Raw genomic sequence first — 23610 nt, forward strand, 5'->3', positions numbered from 1 at the left:
AAATAAGCAAAAGTTACCCTAATATAAAGAAAAGTTACCATGACATAAATAAAAATTACGAAGTATTTATACTTTATTGATAAAGGTTACTCAAAAAATTGTAAAAATGACCTCCGATGTATAGTAAATTATATACAAAAGTTATTCTTGTATTATATATGGTTATGGTTGTACATCATAGACAACCTAAAAGAGATTGTGTTGTGTGCATTGAGTATCAAGTTTCTATACAATTGTATTCGGATCTGACCTAACGAGCTCGGCCCAAATATGAAATTTACCTATTATAAGATAATTAGAAATCTTATTTAACTTCAAACTAGCCTAACCTAAACCAAACAACCAATGAGTCAAAGCTCACCTGATCGATTCGAAATTGGCCGAGTGTGAGTGGCATATGTGTTCAAATCGAAGATCTTCTCATTCGAATACAAACACAATTACCCTTTGTTTTGGATAGCAAAGAAGGAAGGAAAGGAAGGGGATGGGAAAAGGAGGAAGAGAAGGGAGAAGAAAAGGAAGGGGAGATGAGCTCCATTTTTCCTCCAAATTTCTCCAATTTTGGAGAGATTATGCTTATTAAAAAAAGAGGGAAAATAGATCCCTTCCTCTCCTTTCCTTTCCTTCCTCCAATCCTTTACCCAAACAAGAAACTTTGTCCCCCTTACCTTCACTTCTCTTCTTTTTCCTTCCATTTCTTTCTATCCAAATAAAGTGTAAAGGAATAATTTCAAAAGTAGGAAGAAAAAAACTATAGTATTTTTTTTTCTTCAAATTGGTTGCTTTATTTCTATAATATATTTGAACTTACTGGTTTTTTTTTTTTTAAAATTAAACTTATTTTCACTAAACTGACAATATTTTTATTGAACTGAATATTTTTTACTGACTTTTTTTAAAGGTAAAGTAAAGAAGGCTTTAACAAGACGACAAAGAAAAGGAAGGAGTTGTTTTGTTTTTGGGTAGTTGTAGAACAAACACAATGGTTAGGGGCATCTCCTAATCTCCTAGTTGCAGTCGCTAGTTTATGTGCCCTAGCCACCACACCCTTATCAATGAAAATTTAGGCACCTTTTAGATACATTCGCATGCACCCAATAAATAAAAATAAAAATAAAAAAATAAAAAATAAAAAAAAAAATAAAAAAAAAAATAAAAAAGAGAGAAAGGTAAAAATACAAAATTGTCCATGTAATATAAACATAAACAAAAAAATAAGTGTAAGAAAGGTGTATGTTGGGTATCGGCATTGTGAACGAAGATATTTTTATCCTAATATAAAAATTGTGTAATATTTATAAAACTTTTTTAAAAGACAAGTGGTACAATAATAAAAGAACGGATGAAGTATATATACTCCGTAGATATTAGTCTCTATTACGAAATAGAATAAGGTTGGTGAGATTCCAACGGTGTTGAGAATTTAGTCTCAAGTATTAAAATGAGGCATGAATAGAAAGGGAAAAGGGTGGCTACTAGAATTTCACATGGAAAAATATTCCCTTCGTCCCTTTATTTTTGCCTCATTGCCATTTTTTGGGTCAAACTTTGTAATGTTTGACCATAAATTGTTGTTAATATATAAAAGCTAATATAGTTATGAGTTGTCTTGTTAGATTCGTTTCATTGTATATTTTATTAATATCACGTTTCAATAGTTTTTACGTGTATGGAAATAAAGATATAAACGTTTTAATACATGTCTTGGATACCGTACATAGTTAAATGGGGCATTAAAATACGGACAAAGGGAGTACTAATCTATTTGATCCATAATTTGTATTAACTTTTGGTTGAGATCTTAAAAAAAAAAAAAAAAAAAAAAAAAAAAAACTTTTGGTTGAGATCTAGAATCCTTATACTATCCCCGTTTCGTATTAGTTGCAAATTTGGGGTATTATTTGTGAGATATAAAATATTCCAATGTTGCAACTAATATGAAACAGAGGTAGTACCTTCCCATTTTACGTGGAGCGATGTGAGTTCTAGAATCAAAGGATATTGCAAATCATCCATTTGGACAAACAATTGACCAAGTGATCCTAACATTTCCTAGCAAAAATCATTGCCCCATATACCCCCCGCTCCTTTCCCAAACTACCAAAACAAGTAAAGAAGAGAAACAACAACATTGGGGGCCTATTCTCATTTACCGATCTGAGCTAAACTGAGCTAAGCTAGCTTGGCTGAACAAAATTGTTTATGAAAAAAGGAAATTAGAAACTGAAGTGAACTGAAATTAAGCTGAAGAGAACAGTCCCTGAATTTATGTTTTTCTCTAAATAATATATTATGTAACAGTAATATTTTTTTGTGTCATTATACACAGCCAAAAAAAAAAAAAAAAAAAAAAAAAAAAACCCAAAGATGAATCTAAAAAAAATAAAATACATGTACAAGTATAACAAAATTGCACCTGAGGTTCATGTTAATATAGAGAAATTCCTACATAGTATTATATCGGAGAATTAACACACGCAACCAAAGAAAAGTTCAGCATTGCCAAAGCTTCATTGATTAGAGAGCAATGTATCTGCTCTCTCTCTCCTATGCGCATAGCTAGACAGTTTAGTATCGTTGTTTTTTTTTCTATACTTTCTCTTTCATCTTGATGTTCATGGCATCAACCAACAATTTCGTCCTGGGCTCTAACACCATTCCCTTCGATGTCATTTCTTCGACATAATCCAAAGCATCTTCTATTCTTCCTTGGTCATACCTCCCGTGGATCATGACCGTGTAAGATCGCTGATCAGGTCCCATGCCATCTCTCAACATTTCAGCCCAAGTTGATTGAACATTTTCTTCACAATTCCAATTCATGTACAACTTCAGCAGCAAATTATACAAGTCTCCTGTCTTCTCGCATCCATTTGATTTCATTCTTTCAAGCAAAGTCTGAACTTCCTCTGGTCTTTTTGTAGATGTCAGCAAATGACAATAAGTCCTAGAATTTGGTGAACAATTTCCACCCTTCTGCTCCATTTCATCCAATAATTGGAAGACTGCCTCTGTCCTCTGAATTTTACACATGTGCTTAATAAGGCAGTTGTAAGTCACCACATCAGGCTCACAGTCTTTCTCATTCATCTCCCTCAATATTTTGATGGCTTCAGGAATTCTCTTCTTAAAACACAGCCCGTCAATGATACTGTTGCAAATTACCACGTCTGGTGTGCAACCCTTCTCCCACATAGCATGTAACAACTTCACTGCCGTACTAATTTTCCCTGACTTGCATAGTGCATTTATGAAAATCCCATATGTAATTTTGTCAGGTTTACATCTAGAGCGGATAGTCTCATTCCAAAATCTCTTTGTTTCGCGTAGACTGCCTAGCACACACCAACCATTAAGGATAATATTCCAAGTCTTGATATCATACTGAAACTCACATTTCTTTGAATGGAACAAAAATTCAGCAGCCTCAACATGTTTGTACCGACACAAAGACATCAAAAGTGTTTGGAAAGCAATTAAATCATTCGGAAGGCCAAACTGCCTCCTCTTATCGAAAAATTCAATTGCATCATCAATCCTATGAGCAGCAGCATACCTATGAACCACAATCCCATACGATCTCTCATTCATGGTTCCTCTCTTCGACATTTTGTCAAACACTTGACTGAGTTCCTGAAAGCGCTTGGCCTTCCCCAATATCCCAAGGAGTTCATTGTAAACCCTAGATCCTGGCAAATAACCACTTGGATTATTAGACACCCATTTGAAGAACAAAAATGCCATTTTCCAATCTGAATGAAATCGTCTAAGCACATCAAGCACCAAATCCTCACTTAAAGTCAGTCCACAATTATCAAGAGCTTTAACAAGCTCTTCATTTGAACTATATGAGAAATCTTTAAGCAAATTTTGAACCTTGGGAGCAGTCATATCAAAGTTCATTGGTAGCTCTTCAGAATTCTTATGAAGTTCATGAAGCTCTACTCTTTGATTACATAAAACTGAGTCTTCTTCAAGGTGAAAAACACGAAACTTGGCCAGGTTGGAGGGAAAACATGGAGGGCAGATGTGAAGAGAATTGAGAAACTGATAATTGGGTACTGCCCCTAGCTTACATTTGAGGTCTTGTTGAATAACTCTGCAAATTGTACATAAATATCCAAGATGACGATACATGGTAGTCTCCTTTGAATCCCAACAAGGATAATTGAAGTTCCAAAAATGCAGTGCTAATATCTTCTTATTCACTCAAAGTAAAAAAAAGTCTCCCCAAGATGATCTGAAAGCAGGGATGAGGCAGATTCAATATCACCTTCATCAGCCCAAAAAATTTCTAGTAGTGAGAGATAAGCAGTGAAGACATACATACTTGTCCGATTCTTCCAGAGACTCGATACATACATCTGGCAGAATTGAAGCAAATTTTATATGTTAAAGAAGTATTTACTAGCACTTAATCGACCTATTTAACCCCTGCCACTCTCCATTTAAAAACTGATAAAAGCAAAAACATGAAACTAATTAAATTCTCTGCCATTTTCTTTCGAATCTTCAAGAATGCAGATACTTTTGAAAAAATAATAGTCTCTGCTCCATAGAGCTTCATTTAAGATTAGGAGCTCTTCCATGTTTATTACAATAAATATGCCTAAGAACTAAAGCCAAACCACTATCCTTGCGAGACCAAAATAAAATTCTAACAGACATGTTTCCTGCTTCAAATTTTAGAAAATAAGCTGCCTAGTTATTTCAGAAGTACTTTCACAGTTTTCCGCATCCATGACAAATTCTTACAAAAAAAACACATTTTTACGGTATAAAATATAAAGAAAGATAACCTGCAGACACTTAGCTTACAGCTCGAAACTGTGTACCCTGTTACAAGAACAACGAAACTACAAATATCAAGGTTTACAAGTTTTGCTAAAGGGACAAAACCTTAAACCCAATCCGCAAATTACCACACTAAGTCATGCTACATTGCTACTCAATTATACTTCGTATCATATATCAGACGAGTCTAAACATCTTCAATATTTCAGAAGTGTTAATGATAAACCCGATTAAATTCATAAGCTACAATTACCCCTGCGAAAAACAAACCACAATTTCTAGCACACCATACCTAATGTTGCCAACTTGCCAAACCAACAACTCTTGTTTCGAAAATATTGATACAGAACATATTCAACCAACTACAGAAGTATAAACTAATGTGGAGCAACCGCCAAATGCCGAAGCCCAAAATTGAGTAATCTTCTTCTAGGACTTCCAAATTTCAACAAAACATAAAGCGCAATATATTACAAATAGCACATTCATCTTGAAGAACTAACATTTATCCAATGTTTCATCCACTATACACCTCACTTGCACCTAATTTCGCTCAAGGTCATCAGATAAAGTGAAAAGATGCACAACAATATCAAATTACAAGCAAATTAGCTATGCAGAGTAAAGAAAAAAAAAAAAAAACCCTAATTCGCAGAAAATCAGTAGATATTAGGCTTTTAGCCCAAATTAACCCAGCTATTGAACAAATATTATCTGAAAACAAGCTTGTTAAACTCATGAAATTAAAAATGGCATCAAAAAATATGCAAATTAAATGAAATTAACGAAAAATTAACATATACTGTTTATTGTTCAGAGAATCAGTTTTTTTTCGGACTTTCTCAAGCAGACAAATTAACCAAAAAATTGACAAAAAATACCTTGATAAAGCAGAGAGAACGCAGCCTGAGATGAGAGAGACGGAAATGAGTGTAGGTGAAGAGTGAGGCGTGAGAGCTACGGCCTTCAAGCGGCGGCAAAACGCCGGTGAAGAGGAAGTATGAAACTGCGAATCTGCGTATAGTCTTGTGAGTCTCACCAAGTATTTTCGACTTAACTTTGCTAGCCAAGAGGTGGCAAATATTGATTCAACCGATCCGATTTGATCCAAAAAACCCCAATTTTGATTTCGATTCATATAGACACAACAATTAGCATAACTTGTTTTTAAAAATAGACCTAGCTTAACTTGAACTTGTCATAGCCAACCCAATTACCCGAATTGATGCCTCACCGTTAACGTGAATTATGTGATATGAGAGTAATTCATAATCTAAGAGTCTCGAGACCTAAATGGATCCACTCATCCACCATGACATGTTCTTGAATTAGAGATCTCTTCACTTGACACTGACATAACCTATATCCAACTAAAAAAAATATTTTTACCCAAATATGACACAACACAAACCCGAAGTAAGTGATCCATTTGTAATCTCTTGACCTCTTGTCTTAATCATCATGTTACTCTTTTATGTGTTTTATGATTATTTTGAAAGACTATTTGTATTTAGTGCCTTTTTGGTGCAGCAGGCCACATGGTGTGGCCTGCTGCCAAGTCAGCAAAAATAATGGGAGTTACTGGTATTGTCAAGGTTACTTGTATTTTTCAGGTGTTACTTGTTTTTTTTTTCAGGAGTTACTTGTATGATTACTTATTTAGGGGTTACTTATAATTTTTTTTTTCAAGAGTTATTTGTATGGATTACTTATTCAGGGGTTACTTGTTTTATTTTTTTTTAGGAGTTACTGATACTTGTATTTTTTAGGGGTTACTTGTTTTTTTTTTAAGGGGTTACTTGTATGGATTACTTATTCAGGGGTTACTTGTATAAGTTAATTCAAGAGTTACTTGTATGATTAATTATTCAAGGGTTACTTATATGAGTTACTAGCTTATTTAAGGGTTACTTGTATGCATGGGTTACTTGTATGAGTTACTTATTCAAGGTTACTTGTATGAGTTACTTGTTCAAGGGTTGCTTGTACGTATGCCCTATACCAAACCAGTAACACCCTACAAGTAACCCCGACCAAAATTAGTAACACCCTACAAGTAACCCCTGACCAAAACCAGTAACATCGTACAAGTAACTCTTGAAAAAAAAAATTGTATTTTGGGTTACTTGTTTCAATTCTGGAGTTACTTGTATTCTGGGGTTACTTGTATGGAACACTTGAATGGGTTGAGTAACCCCAGATCAAAATCTCGTACCAAACCAATAACACCATACAAGTAACCCCTGAACAAAACTAGTAACACTTATACAAGTAACCCCATAATACAAGTAATACCTACAAGTAACCCCTGACCAAAACCAGTAACATCCATACAAGTAACCCCAGAATACAGGTAACACCTACAAGTAACCCCTGACAAAACCAGTAACACCCATACAAGTAACCCCAGAAACAAGTAACACCTATAGTAACACCATACAAGTAACTCCTGCCGCACCATGTGGCCAGCCGCATACAAAAATTTGTGATTTGTATTAGTTAATTGTCTTAAACGAGTTAAATTCATTATTGCGAAGTAAGTTTACACATAATATGATAAGTTCAGACAAAATAAGTTTGGTGCATATACATATAATGTTATTTCAAGCAAGTTATGTATTATATAATCAAGACACGTTCGCAAGTATTTATTACAGACAAAATACATTCAAGTATGTTTATATAACTCTACTTCTATTTAGATAATTAAATTTATTGAAATTTGGATAATTTCATTTTAGATAAGTTAAGTTTAAAATTTTAAATAAATAAAAATAATAAGTTGAAAGTATTAAATTTAACCTTTTGACATTTAAATTACTTTGCAAACTGGAATGATGAGTTTGTAATTATGAAATAAATCAGAGTGTTATGGGGTTGGAATTTAGTATCTAATACGATGTATGTTATTAAGAGGGTTTTTCCCTATTATAACCCTAACGTGACTTGAGTTTAGATTAATCAAAATCTTATAAACTCCAAATTTATAAGTGAGATAACCTTAAATAACTTCCACAAACAAAGTAATCAAGTACTCCATAATATTTCCTAAAAAAAAAAAAAAAAAAAAGTACTCCATAATATAGTAGAGACTAAAGGCCACTTTATTCTTTGAGATGTAGAGAGCGATGGATTAATAATGATCATCTCAAGCAAGTTGAACTAATTTAAAAGCCAACATATATATATGTAGCATAATCAAATGTGACAATACATGGATAGCCCTTTAAAAGTTGGAAACCATGCTTCTTTAAAAGTCCTTTTCTACGTACCCAAGTCAAAGCAAAAGGGTGTCCTTTTAGATTGAAAGGGAGCTACACTTAGCTCTCATGAAAAAGAGAGAATGTTTAAAAGAAAAGCAAACGCTCCAAATATCCAACTTAACATTATATAAATCCCTTAAATCACAATAATTATTACAAAGTACTTCCATACTTTATCACTTATATGCTCTCTAAATAAAAATTTCATTTCACCCAAAAATTTTGTTCTTAGATAAAAGCTTTATTTATTAGAAATCAACTTATTTTTATTACGGAGTAGTTTTTAATTCACCAAACTTTTGTATCCAGTTTTCTATAAATATTACTCTACTAGTGTACTTTGTATTAATCAATCGAATTCTACTATCTAAAATCAAGTACAGTAATATTTAGAAATCGAAGGATTTTTTTTTTAATTTATTATTTATTTTAAAAAAAAAACCGCACCCAAATACTTTTACAACTTACAAGGGCAGGGTGCATAATAGTTTATAGTTAGAGGGAGTCCATATAACTGAGCTGTGAGACAGCTCTGAAGGTCTCCTAAAAAATTCGTAATTGTAATTATAATTTATAATTGAGAAATCTTTACAATTGTGTTTGTACTCCATGAACTGGTAGCACCTCTCCACGTGGGGTCAGTATCAACTCCTTCACCACTATGAGCTGGATTTCCTTCCCCACCACCTTTTTTCTCTCTCCTTTAATATCCACTTCAACTTAAAACATTTTATTCCCCTTTTTCCTTTTATTATTATTATTTTTTTTTAATTAAGTTAAATTAAATTTATAACTATCTAACTACCATGGTCCGTGGCTTGCATTATATCCATATTACATTTTACACTAATATAACTATACAATTCCTTAAACGCCATGCTAAGGATTTGTTTGACATCACTGTGGTTTTCTATTTTTTTGTTTTTCAAAATCATATGATATATGTCATATAATGAATAAAAAATCAGTCAAATTTATTAAACTCATGATATTAAAATACCTTTTTCCTACTTCCTTTTTTTTTTTTTTTTTTTTTTATTATTTTTTTTTTAAAAAAAAAAATAGAAAACAAAAAACAATGCCAAAAAGCCCAGTTTTTTTTCACCTTTTTGGGCTAATTTGAATTCAAGGATCAATTTTGAACAGTTAGGTTCCAATCCCCTCTCAATTATTGTTGCAGGGGATCGACACGAGGTCCTCCTTACCAAGGTATGCTAGGGCATGTTCTATCCAGCTTAATTTCAGTTCAACTCCAATCAGTTTAGTTCAGTTCAATTCCTTCTCTCATAAACAATTTAGTTCAGTTCAGTTCATTTCAATTCAGATCAGTTCAGTTCAGTTCAGCTCTAATTAGTTCAGTTCAGCTCGGTTCATTAAATCAGAACAGACCCTAAGTCGTTGATTGTCTAACAGCTATACAACTAATAAGGAGCATACGTGCCATACACTGCACCCATACTAGCTAGGTCGGTCTAAGTGTCTAACTAGGGTCTAACTTGTACTATATTGTGATCTAAGTACATAATATATACTGAGTAATAATAACACAATTAACAGGGTATACAGTTGTATACGTATACGTACCAAGCTAAGCTTGGTCTAGTGGTAAGATTGTCACCTTCCAACCTTGAAGTGGAGGTTCAATCCCCACTACTGACACTTTGAGGGTGGGGATCCCTTACCCTTCCCCCTCACTCTTAAAGTGTCTGATCTGCAAATACCGTACCAAAAAATCGTGAGAATTGAGGTACGGTTAGGGTCTTTCTACTTCCTTTTAAAAAAGTAAAAACAAATACAGTTGTATACGTGTCATCATACAAGGCTAAGCTAAAAGCTAACTTGATTGTATCTAGTGGTAGTTCGCACTCGTAGCTTATTTGGCGAAAGATTTGTTTATACTATAACGTATTGGTTGATTAGAATTCTTCCGAAGTTACAATAATTATATTGTAGTAATTGTACTGTTAACACCCTAAAGCCAGGAAGTCTAGTATATTATTCATGGCCTCCATTAAGATTATTAGCTTAGCTAGCAGAAGAATAAGCTTGGCTGTGTTAATAATCTAATTAAGGAATGAATTAGAATTGGTATATGGATATTATTTATTAATGGATTGTACAAAGGAGTTTATTATAAAACATTCTGCCGTCCAATGATAATGTAGTAAATGTTTTTTTGGTTATGGTGGGATTTAATAAATTCAAAACCCCAAACGTTAATCTGTTATGTTGTCATTTCTTTTCGTTAAGCTCATATTTGGGACTTCTTTTAGTTTTTATAATGATCTATATAATTAGAATTTTCTAGAAGCATGTAATCATGTGAAACTAGTATGAATTGAAGCTTTATCATAAAAAACTTGGTTGATTTGGTAAATGGGTCAAGATTGGTGTAGATATATAAGCTTGAAGACATTATTGTTGAGTTATTAAATGCACTCGGAAGTATGCGCTTTGGTTTTATTGTAAAAGTAACTTAAAGGAGGAGAGTAAGGTAAAATAATTGGCTGATTCTAAGAATGGACAAATATCATAAGCAGGATAGGTTGAAAAGTGTCATATTGTAATAATTTTAGAGAGAGGATTGAGAAATGATAATACATAGAAGTTACAATGCAATAATATGAAGTATTCTGCATATTTTATGATGTTGATTACTTCGCTTATTTTATAATGTAGTTAATTAATTAATTGACCAATTACGATGATCAAGAGAGATTCAAAAGACTTGTTTACCAATGGTAATAAACAGAGAAATTATGGTAATGAGTTACATGTCCAACCCTTTATTAAACATCCTCTTTCAATATGAATTTTATAGTACCGGTCATCACCATCTCTAATGTATATACATGTTCGTAGAAGTTGTGTTAATTATACAAAAATGTCTTTTAATTCATTATCCTTATCGCCTAATAAATATATCATAAAAGTTAATCATTGTCCATATGATATATATGAATAAATCAATAAAATTTTATTTTCAATTTCTAATCTTAATCAAAGCCTTGGAAACCATGCAATTCAACTCAATCTTCATCTAGCTAGGTTACAACCAAGCCGTCTACATATTATTAAAACTTATGAAAAATGTAATACGAGTATTGTGAAAACTATACAGTAAGACGAATTTAACTAAATCCCACATAAGTATGTTAATTTTTTTACTTAAAATCGATAATTAATGACTTCCTTCTTCAAAACGAGATAAATTCATATATAAATACACATAAATGGAGAGAGGGAGTATTATATATTTCTTAGATAGAATCACAAGGTAATTAAATAATAGTGAATTTATAATCAATCTATGCAATCCATAATAACGGTACGCAGGCCAAAAGAAAGAAGATTAAAAAAAGTGAGTAGAAAAAAATGATTTGATAAATCCCATAGTCGTAACTAGTCATGTGGATGATAATCAATAAATCATCCTTTAGTGTAATAAACTCGCACGTCACATGGACCCCGTTGAAAGGTTACAACTTACATGCGGGAGAACGAGTAATTTGGTCTCTTCCGCATTACAATTTGTGGGTAACTTACATTGCCAACATTCTTAGTTGGTGTCTTGTCTTACTTGAATTATTTGTATTATTAGTGGTTATGGTATTATATGTGATTCTTACAGATGAATGATTCAAATAAAAGTTTACAATAATGGTTACAAATTTAAATTTACGATATAAACTAATTATGAATGATAAAATAAACCTTTTAAACAATTTTAGTCATAAAAAACATTATAAAAGGGAAATTGTAAAAGTTTAAATTAATTATTGATGAAATTCTGATGAGAACTAAACAAAATTTTATGGAAAAATCTGAGAAAAAAAAGAAGAATACCAAACTAAATAGAACTAGGGAGTTGTAATTTCTATATTTGTGAATAATGATTATTTCAGCAATATATATATTACAAGCAATGGATTTTGTATCGAGTAAAATGACAATCTATTTCAATGTGTTCCGCTCTCTCGTGAAGCACTAGATTCTTGGTCATGTGCAGGGCTGATTGATTATCAACAATAATATGTTGTAATAGTATTACTCCCAAATCTTCTGTAGAAGATTTTGAGACTGTGTTGTGTTTCTTGGATTTTCAAGAATTAGGTGAACTACCAAATAACATCACATAGCCTGCCTGTAATAGACTCTTGGAATTAGAATCAGAATTCTAATAATCTGAGTCTAAAAAGGCTGGTAAATACAGTTTGCCTGATGCTTGTAAATATATCTCAACTGAATCATCTTAAGTTCAATCATGTTACCAACACAAGCAAAAACTCAACAGAATCTTGTTAATAAGCAAAAATTGAAAGAAACATGGAATGTTGTCAGAAATTAACACCAAATAATGTGTTCATTTTATTTGAAGATTTAAAGTAGAAAAAATATAATAAAAATATATGTTTGTTTATTTTAAGATGAAAAAATTATCTTATGATTTAAAATAAATTAGTTTGTAAGTGTGTCAGATATCTTTGAAAATTATGATATTTCGGATTATTCTTTGTTCAATTCATGACAAAGGGATTGCAGTTAAACTTGTTGACATAATAACTCGTACAGAGAATGAAAATTTTGCATTACATTATTCAATTTTAAGGGACACTTTAATTTGGCAAGGGCTTAAAATTAAAAGATTGGGAGTATTAAAATATTTCCTAAATTTGAAGTGAATTAGTTCACAACAAATAGACTTTTCAATGTGTTAAACAAAATACCTATTGAATTTCCATGTGTTTGAGTAGTTCTCGTTAAGAAGAGTTCGGAGCAAGCATTTTTAAACGCTAGTGTGATTCTGATTGAGTTATTTGTCCTCTTATGTTTTACTAGTTGGTTGAAGATAAAATAGTTTGAGCTTTCATAATATATATAGTTAGGATAGATTATTAATATTCCAAATGTTACAATTCTAGCCTTCGATCTTAGGGGACTAGGATTATTGTTAAATGGTGATTTTTAATTAAAGAGACTGTGAGATTTTAAAATCATTTTTTCTGATATCGAGGATAGTTTAGATCTTAGATTGTATACATTATTGAATTTGTGCATCTCGACTTTAACATCGATAAGAAATTATAATGTTCGCTTATTGTCATTACGATTACAGATGGAAATGTATTGAAAAAATATATTCGTGAGATACATAATTTCCATAATGACATTAGGAAAATTATAGCTATAGGATTAGTTACATCTATAGGATATTTAATTAAGGTGTTACATGGTTTCCTAATAGTAATAACTGAAAGTAGCTCGGATCTCTTGTATAACTGCTTGATGATTTATCCAATAATAAGAGAAGTTATGCTATTAAATCTTTACCATGATTAAACTTCTCACACATATATGTAGTCACTGATCAGTGAATTAACTCCACTCAAAGTTCATTCACCAATTTTATATTTTGCACACAAGACATTGCTATACGAATGATAGATTTCACTTTAGTAATCTTTATACTACGTAATTATATGCTCGAGGTATGAGTAAAACTTACATAAACATTGTTTAATTAGATACATATAGGAAATTGCTTGGTTGTCGAAATATGATTCATCATTAAGTCCATTATTGATCTCAACATCACAAGTTATATTTTGGAGATATAATCTGTTAGTAATCATGATAATTGGTCACTAAACATCTATTTTTGCATGCAAGTCAATTGAGTTAGTACGAAGTAATTTAGTTTGGGTTCAAATAAAATAGTAAATTTCATGTCTATTGATAATAAGCTTATTATAGACCCAATATATTACACTAAGTAGTCCTAATCAATTCGGTTCGAAACAAGTCAATTCGAACCTCGGCTAATCAAACCTCGGCTAGAGACGGAAGTTGAGAGTTGGTGGCACAGAAAACACATAGCTTTACAGTGATATAGGCTGGCAAATAGAGATTGATAAGAGAGGAATAAGAAAAATTGATTGAGGAGGGGTAGGACTACTAGTGCCATTTGTAATAAAGTAGAATGAATAATAATAAGTAATGATGAATTGACAAAAAAGACCTAGTCAATTACATAGTCAAGCAGCTGTCATTTTTCTTTCTGGATATACAAAATCCCTTCTTCAAACCCTTTCCTCTTTTTCTCTCTTACTTGACAGCAAATTAGAGTTTGCAACTGTCCCTAATTTTCTCTCTCTCTCCTCTCTTCTTTCCCTCTTAACCTAACCACCCTTCTCCCCTTCCCTCTTTCTCTCTCTACACCCCATCCTTCTCTTTCTCTCTCTATGATCTTTGAGTCATAGAGTTTGAGCTTATTAGAAGAAGGGGCCTAGGCTCAAGTCCAAACCTCGATACCGCCTTCGAAAGCTATAAAGATCATGATGACGACGACAATCAAAGGATTCAATTCCTGTCGTTTTCAATTAAGTTTATGAGAAACTTATAAATTCAATTCCATCATATGCAAATTTAAAGGAGGAGGAGTCGTTATTATTGTTATTAATTTTTTTTTTCGTTATAATATATAGTTTGATCAACCATATATTATAAGCTGCTGTTACTATGGCTCATTACCATGGGCATCATCAATACCGATCACCCTTCGGCGACACCACGTACACAAAAGTCTTCGTCGGAGGCTTAGCATGGGAGACTCCTACCGAAAAAATGCGCGCTTATTTTGAGCAATTCGGCGAGATCCTTGAAGCCGTCATCATCACTGATAAGAACACTGGCAAGTCCAAAGGCTATGGTTTTGTAAGTTTTTTTTTTAATAAATATGTACCTTTTAATGTTTACCGATTTTCATATTTGTTATAATTTCTTGTTTTTTTTTCTAAAAATAACGTTGATCACAATGTTCAAATTGGTTAGTTTGATGATTAATAATCAACTGATTAATTTTTTTTTTTTTTTTACAATGACAACAAAGCCTTAGTCCCAACATGATTAATTATTTTTCGCATTATGAAAAATTTAAAACATACAGGTAACATTCCGAGAGCCAGCAGCTGCTGCAAGGGCGTGCTTAGATGCTAATCCAATGATTGATGGACGACGAGCTAATTGCAACATTGCTTCATTTGGTCGCCCTAGGCCTTCACCACCAAGAGGTTTTAATTTAATTTCTTTCTTAACCACCATCATCAACTTTTCTAATTATGACTTTTGTAAAAAGGATATAAATGTAATTTTATATACATAGCCCGTATTTACTCCATGGCTCCTACAACAATTGAGCCGTTATCTCATGTTTTTGTACAACAAGCATATGCGGAATCTTTTTGTATACATTATAAGCGTCTTAATCAATTGGTTTACGCTTATTAATATCTCTATGAAAATCATCTATCCTTAGGAAATTTTGAAATATACAACATACATAAATACATATTTGGTTGCTTAATGTGTGACAATATTGAAATGATGAATGTATTGTATGTAGGTAGAAGTAATCAAGGAGGAGTAGCAGTACAAGGACAGGCGTCGTCGTCGTCGTATAGTGGAATGCCAACGCCACAACAGACATTGCCAACACCATATTTTTATCCTTATGGGTGAGGACACTTTACATTTACTAGTGGTACTTACTACTCCATCCAATAATCTTCTATTCTTCCCTTCATTTTCGTTCTCCCCACTTATCGATCGACGGATCGATCCCCCTCCATAGGTTTTATGATCTTATTAATAACCTTAGTTAGCTTGCCCCTATATTGTTAATAAGAAAGTTTAAATCAACCAAAAATCATAGGCTTGAAAAATTTTACATTAAAAAGAAAATGAGATAAATGTGTACAAGAAGCAAATAGGGGGTTTTGCAATAAAAGAAAATGGTCCATACAACAGTTAACAAATATAGGAAGATAGGAAGATAGTAGCAGCATACATAAATGATGCATTTGATGCCAACTTAATTTCTCTTATGTTTGATGTATAGTTGGCATTGGCATATGATCAATAGTGATACATGATCACATATAATGTACCTTATTATTTATATTAATGATGAATACAACATAAAGTTAGGGAAAGATATGGTTATGATACATGGGATCAATCAAGGGACATAAAATTATCGATATAGAGAATAATAAATTTATCGGGACTACAGAATGCGCCACTTAAGCGTGTCATATCACAAAATAAGTATACGGGTGTATGTCGCGTATGTGTCTGTGTGAAATAATCTTAGGAGTTGGAGGAGAGAAAGGTTGAATATGGTGATGAGTACAGCTGGTATGTATAATGACACCCTGTAAAATTTTATACTACATGCCATCCTCTTCTTCATACATTATTTGATTTGATTTTATTAATGTGTTGCCAGCATGGCATCACGTACCTTAGTTTCTACCTTCATAAGTATTAATACTAGAAGAAACGGCTAATTAATGGAAGATCTGTATATGTTGGTCTTTTTCAATTTCATGAGGCATTTTTATTGGAGTAAAATAAGGGAAAGTCTTCATTCCCTATTTGAGAAGGTCAGCTCAAAATTAGGCCAAAATTTTTAAAAAAAGTCAACTCAGCACTTGCAAAGATTTTTTAAGCCAGTAGTATTTCAAATATATTTTGGAGATTGTTCAACTTTGAAGTATGTCATATAATAATTGATTAAGCTTTAACATCTCTGACAGGTCTTTGAATTTTAGATTATTCTATGTTATCATTTCTAGCTTTATAAGTGAGGCTTTCTAAATTTTAAGGTCATCCAAATGTATGGTATAGATCTAATTTGAAATGAGCAAACCTATTTAATAGAGCTAGCTAGTAACCTGGGGTTATTGTGCATGATATGATCAAGGATTCACCTTTCAAAAAAACCTATGTAAAATTTATTTCGAGGGTAGATGTGAAATGTACTATGATTGATTGATGCATCCGGAAAAAAAAAAGTACAATGTTTCATTTCTTGAGCCAAAAATGAAGATTTTTACTGGTACTCTACGATTTTATATGTGTAAAAATGGTCATGTATATATCAGTATATATTCTCCTATATAATGTCCTGACTCCTAAATAATAATATGACTATTTACCACATTTTTTTTTATCTAGTGCGTGCAACCAAGTATGGCCGACCTACACTTGTTGTCTACCCCATCCAAGGGTGTACATTACTTCTGCATTTGAAGCATCAATTATAGTGACTTCTCAATGCATATATTAGTATAGTGGTCCTATTTTTATCTACTACAGGAACTCTCTTATTCTCACCTCATTTTTTGATCTTATTGTATATACTTATTTGATTTGCTTTTAGTACTTCCTATTCACTTCAAAATTTTCCATATAGCGATCCCTGATATAGTGATCATATCACTTGTTGTGTGACAAGGAGTGACCGGTTATTTGAGGTCGTCAAAATGCTGATAGCTGATTATATAATTAGTGTTGGTTTAGATGGCTGCATGTCCATATCGATTTTCTAATTCTGCAAGTTAAAAGTGTCACATGTCACATTAGGTGAGTTTGGTTTACATATTGAAATAGCTATAAGAATAATGTTTGACTTATTAGATGACACAGTGTCCTAAGACATATTATCATGTGAAGTTGATACTTATTCTCCAGAAAAATATGATGATAACCAAAGTATTTCATACAGTAATACTACAATAAATTCCATAATATGTGCACTTGAAATACAGTGTGTCAAAACTTAATGATGGGTTAGTCAAACCTTTTTCTGGTGTCTAATTGAGTAAATGCTAGTGGGGACCACTAAAATATATTTGTATTTTATATTTTAACATATACAAGTAATTACTCAGGAGGGTAAGATTACTAATTTTGGGTAGTTTCTTCTGAAAGAGAAGAAATTAATGAAAGTAATTATTTTTGGGTAGTTAATGTGTGCATTCACCTACATAATAATGTCAAACTAAATGCTCTTTTTTTTTTAATTTTATTTTATTTTTTATTATTATTTTTTTTTTTATCATGCAGGTACCCTTATACAGCCTATAGTTACCAAGTAAGCCTTTCTTTAATTTTGTCCTCCTTTATTCATCCCTTTATAATTAAGAACAAATGAAGTAAACTTTTTGTAATTGTCGCTTTAAGACCGATGAATAAAAATACATGTATACACGGGTCAATAAGTTCAGATTAGAAAATTAATATGTGGAAAGAATAAAGCTCATCTTAATCCATATACATAATCTCACCTTAGAACATATATATAGTTTGATTATACTTTTATTTAATTGATTGTTAAAACTGTTTGTACAACTGTATCAATCAACTTTTACGTCGTAACAGAAATGAGAAAAATGATTGTTCATCATATCGAATATTAAGCTAGTCTAGTTAATTTAATACGTACTTGAAAAATTACCTATATATGTGATTAGAAAAAATAATTGAAGAGACAAAAACAGTGGCTGTAAAACAATAATATTGATATGAGGTGATTGGAAACATGCAGGGTGTATACAACCCACAACAAGTGCAGCAACAATCACAGCAGTACTATGCACAATTCTATGGTGCTGCTGCTGGTGGGTCCCCTTCTAATTCATCCTTAGGCCCTCCCTTTTATTATGGTGGTTATTCTTTGCCTACTACTCCCACTCCTAGAACTGCTGCCTTCTCTTCCTCCACTCCGGCGGCGCATCGTATGGCCGCTCCCTCTTATCTTTACTACCCTACGCCGCAGCTCGAAGGTGCTGCTGCTGCTCCTGCTGCCTTTAGTCCTTATGCTGCTCCTGCTTTTACTTCTGCTCCTTCTACGACGACTCTTCCCCCTTCAGGTTCACAACTTCCTTCGTCGAATGACACAACCCTACTAGTCCCTGCATCCTCCACAGGTATTTTTCTATTCTCGATACTCATTTATTATACGAAGTATGAGAATATATAATTTGAAATGATTCAACTACTATGAAGATAACATACTAGCTAGAAAATATCTGTTTAAAACAACGTGACATTAAATTTCTACTTTACTCCTTACGCATTATGTGTATGTTATATTATACGTGACATAACTATTAAATAATGAATGCTTTTGTAAGTAATTCTATCTGGATCGTGATCGAGATTGAGTTTGAGGGATAATTATTGTCAAGTGGCCATAGCAACCACTAACCAGGCCAATAACCATCATCTCATGCATATGTTATACCTTTGCATTGCATGTGGACCTCTTTATAATGTGCAAGGTCTTATTAATCTTTGACTGTAATCATTTTTGTGCATGTTACGCTATATAAGGATTAAGAAAGCCAGTACAAACGTAAAAACTTATATCAGCGGACTTAGATAATTACAGTGTTCAATTGAAGTCGTGTCAAAATTAATTTTTAGAGTGGATGGATTAATTTCCGTGATTTTCTCTAGATTAGAAATATTGATGGGTCGATATGATCATGTACGTTCGTATCTACAATATCTAGTACTACATTATATTGTAGAGAAGGAGGTGAATGTAGTTGAACAAAGAACAAAAGTTTCCCTATCTTCCATTAGTCCTTCCCATCTCCAACAAGGTATGACTAACTTTAGAGGGGGGACCCTAAGAACCCAATTGATAGTGACAGAGAAAGATCCCACTTTTGGGATATTGGACGCCATGAATTGATACCAACAATAGCTGTTTTTCCCTTTCTTTTTTTTTTTTTTTCAAAAAAAAAAAAAAAAAGACACCCAAAAATCTTTTCTTTTTATTATTGCTTCCTCGGTTTTTGTAGATAATCCATTTTAATTTTACATTGTTTAAATAGACATTATTTGCTTTTGGTAGAATTTTCGGACTCAAAGGAGTCATGTGAAATCTTATTAAATTTAATTCAATTTATATGGATTAATAAACGTGAATGTTTTGTTTATAAATGGAAAAAATATTTTTTGGCAACAAATCAATCAATCAAAACCTTAATCCTATAAATGGGATCGATTATATGAACCAAAAGTGATTTTTTTGTGTTATTTTTTTGACAACAAATGAAATACTAGTAGAATATAATACTGTACATGTGTGGTTCCAACTTCACTAGTGACAATGACAACTTTTTAAGGCCTTATTTTTCTCTCTCTTTTGTAATGCTTGTCTGCAAAAATTGCAGTAAATGTACGTTAGTGTACATAAATAGGCCCAGTGGGCCAAATGGCCCACTTCATCTAAGATAGATAGATTGATGCTGATTTACTGGTTTGCATATTTCTCTGCAAACCGTGGGTGAAAAAACTAGATTCACCTAGGGTAATGTCTATTTCTTTTGTCAGATTTCCAGGTTACTCTTTTAAAGTCTTTCAGATTTTGCTTTTACTTCTTCTTTGCCCATCCTTGGCCCACTTTGTTTCGGGCTTCCTCGTAAAATAGACGGAATTTGATCTCACAACTTGCGTATCACCTTTAAATCAGTAAGGTTATAACTAGCGGAAGACAATTATACTAAGTCATGTAGTAATTAGATAATAGTTTTAAAGTGAGAATATAGTTAAGGATTCTAGATTTTAGATGTTTAAATTTTTGCTTTAAGTTTGCTAAGTAACAATAATTTAATTTCATGGAAAGATTTACTCGAGGTAATAGTTGTATGATTGAATAAATAATCCATTCGTCTAATATAAAAAACTATATCTTTTACAATATAGAGTAACATCAAATAAAATATTGGAGGAGCCATTTGTAACAAAACTTGATAAGGATCTTAAGATGATATATGATGATTGAAAAGTGGGTTTTTTCAATGCTCAAAGAAGAAACATGTGGGCTATTATCTTTGAAGTGGAGGTAGCACCATTTGGGGTCCAAATGATGGCTAGTAAATATTGAAATAAGGGTAACTTGTGTCTTTGTAACATTACATTCCAATTCAAGCTAAGCATTGATATGGTAGCTAACTTGAAAGCTCCTTCCATTTCCAAACCAATTGTCTCTACTTTAAATTCTTTCCCCTTACCTCAAAATATTGAGAAAGCGCCTCTTATTTATGTATCAATATACTACCTCTGATTACTTTTACATGCAACTTTGGAGTATTATTTATGAGATATAAAATATTCCAAAGTTGCATATAAAAGTAATCGGAGGTAGTATATAAACATGTAATTTAATTTGTATTATTATGTTATATACAGAGTTATTATTATCTATTCTCGATCAGTTATAAACATGTAATCGGATGTTTTGTATCACGCAACTTTTGTTTATTGTTATAAACACAAAACATATTGATTTGTCATACTTGTTGTGATTGTATTGCTGCTATAAATATATATAATTTTGCATGGTTTTTAGATGTTTGTGTCTAAATTTGCCTACTAAATGCAACTCTTTTAATCAACAGAGGAATCACAAGCTCAACAAAACAGCTCTGTAGAGACGGATACTGCAGTGATCCATTCTGAGGGTCCAAGCAATTGAGAAGGATCCATGTTCACAAATGTATAATCTTTTAACAAAAAAATTCATGCTCCTGATTTTTTTTACCCACCATAACAAACAAATTTATAAGTATAATTTTTCCGGGTCCTAAGCTGTTACATTCGGGTCAACAAATGGATTTTCAACCAAGAAAGAGAGAAGACGTATCTCATGGCAATGGCGCAAGCTATGGACTGACCAATATTATTATTATTACTACTATTATTAATATTACTATATTTTACTTCATGCAAAACTCACTTATTCTTTTTTTTTTCCCCCTTGAAAATAATTCTTTGTGAATTATTCTTTTCTTTTTTACCTCTTTTTCTCATATATCTTGTCAATTTACTATGTTGTTGACTACTAAGCGCAAAAGCTTAACAATTTACTAATGTATGAGAAAAAGGACCCTTTTGAATAATAAATTTATGTTAATACATCAATTTCAATTTATTTAATTCTTGGATACACTCAACTAATTTTTATATATCAAGTATGTAATTGGTTCATATTGAGTCTTCTTAGATGCTATGTTTGTGGTATCTAGACTCTAGAACATATAATGTGTTGTTTCTCGATCTTGAGTCTTGATGATTTATAACATTAATTGAGAGCATATGTGTGATCTTCTTGAGTCTTGACGATTTAGATTCTTGATAAATTGTGATCCTTTCGCCCCAAATAAAAGGTCACAATCAAATTAGTTGACAGACAATCTTTTTAAACATTTATTTTTTGTTTGAAAGAAAGGTTTCTTGGGCTTTTATTATATCATAAAAATTTCCGCCAAGATTGTCGAGGTTTGTGGAAAAGAACCAATACATAAATGTCCAGAATTACTTTCAATATCCCACCCTGCAATAGTGTGAAAAACTATGTTACATTTTTAGATAATTAAATTGAAGTATATGTATATGTTAATTGTAAATTTCTAATTGTGTAATAAATTTCTTTTACTTTTCTATTATAATAGATGCATGGTAGATTTTTTTTTGTCAAAATCACCTTTTAAAATCCTTATTTTAGTGAAAAACCACATTTTAAAATATTTTGTAAATAACAGCCCAATATAAAAAATTTGTTGTAATTTTCCACCAACAAGATTGAATCATTAATAGTCAAAGCTCATTTTCCTGTACTAGGTGTTGATTTACAACAAAAATTTTAAATTGGATAATAATTTACAATTTTTATAAAAGGTGATTTTTTTTTCACAAAAATAAGAATTTAAAAGGTGATTTTTGACCAAAAATAAGAATTTAAAAGGTGATTTTTGACCAAAAAAGAAAAAATAAAAAAAATCATAATGAAATTAAAGATCTATTATTACAAATAGTATGAACAAGATATAAGTATAATTTATTCGATTAGATTATGAAAGTGATAAATTATATTGAAAGAGCTAGATATTTTTAAAGATAACATATAAATGATGAATTGGATTCTTCTATTTGGTCCTTGAAATTAGAACCTTGTCCCTTACTCTACTTATATTAGTAATAGATTGGCCAGAGTAAAGTTGTCTGTTTAGAGAAGTCTTGGATAATTATATTTTGTAGCTCGACTTTTTTTTATTATAGGAAGAACAAGAACTACTATTCCCATGTGAAATTATTGCTTATATACTTTCATGCAGCGAAAACTTATCCGTTATGCATGTGATCATGTATGTATATGTTGGATTCCTACAATCATAAACATGTTGAATGGATCTCTTGTAGGAAAGAACGAACATAAATTCTTATATGTAGTCAACTGTAAATCATTTGTTGACGGTGTGATCAATTCACATGTAAGTAATTAATTAAGTAATGTGGGTTACTATAAAGATCATTTATTCAAATAGGGTTACCATGGATGAGAGAAAATTGCAATGAAATATTAGAAATTCTCATAATAAACGAGTGGAGTTATTAGTTTAATAGTTAGTAAATATTAATTAATTAAATAGTTTGTGATGAGACAATTTTCTAAAAGTCCAACATATACAAGTGGTCTTCTTACTAAGTTATGTCCTACCGTTTAATACAAGGGGTTAACGTACCAATCAATTTACGGATAGATTTGTTTTATAAAAGTAAAGTGGATTTTTAAAATTTTTTTTAATATAAATGAATACCAAAATAAAAAAAAAAAAATTAGAATTCCCTCCATGACTTAATAGAACTTATTTGAATTTTATTTGTCAAGTAATTAATTCATTATTAAGTTAATTAC

General features: G+C 31.7%; 1 protein-coding gene and 1 pseudogene across 1 annotated transcript; one reads left to right on the plus strand and one right to left on the minus strand.

Moving 5' to 3' along the window:
- Positions 1–2398: 2398 nt before the first annotated feature.
- LOC145584299 (putative pentatricopeptide repeat-containing protein At3g15200 pseudogene) lies at positions 2399–4137 on the minus strand (annotated as a pseudogene).
- A 10054-nt stretch (positions 4138–14191) lies between these two features.
- On the plus strand, positions 14192–21836 carry LOC145585316 (uncharacterized). Its single transcript, XM_081642027.1, has 6 exons — positions 14192–14771; positions 15004–15127; positions 15460–15571; positions 17967–17994; positions 18448–18829; positions 21314–21836. Exons 1-6 carry the CDS (start codon positions 14577–14579, stop codon positions 21388–21390), a joined length of 918 nt encoding a protein of 305 aa, XP_081498153.1. The 5' UTR covers positions 14192–14576; the 3' UTR covers positions 21391–21836.
- The last annotated feature ends 1774 nt before the right edge of the window (positions 21837–23610 follow it).

This window comes from Chenopodium album, chromosome 16, assembly GCF_948465745.1.
Source record: "Chenopodium album chromosome 16, dcCheAlbu1.1, whole genome shotgun sequence".
Classification (NCBI taxonomy): domain Eukaryota; kingdom Viridiplantae; phylum Streptophyta; class Magnoliopsida; order Caryophyllales; family Amaranthaceae; genus Chenopodium; species Chenopodium album.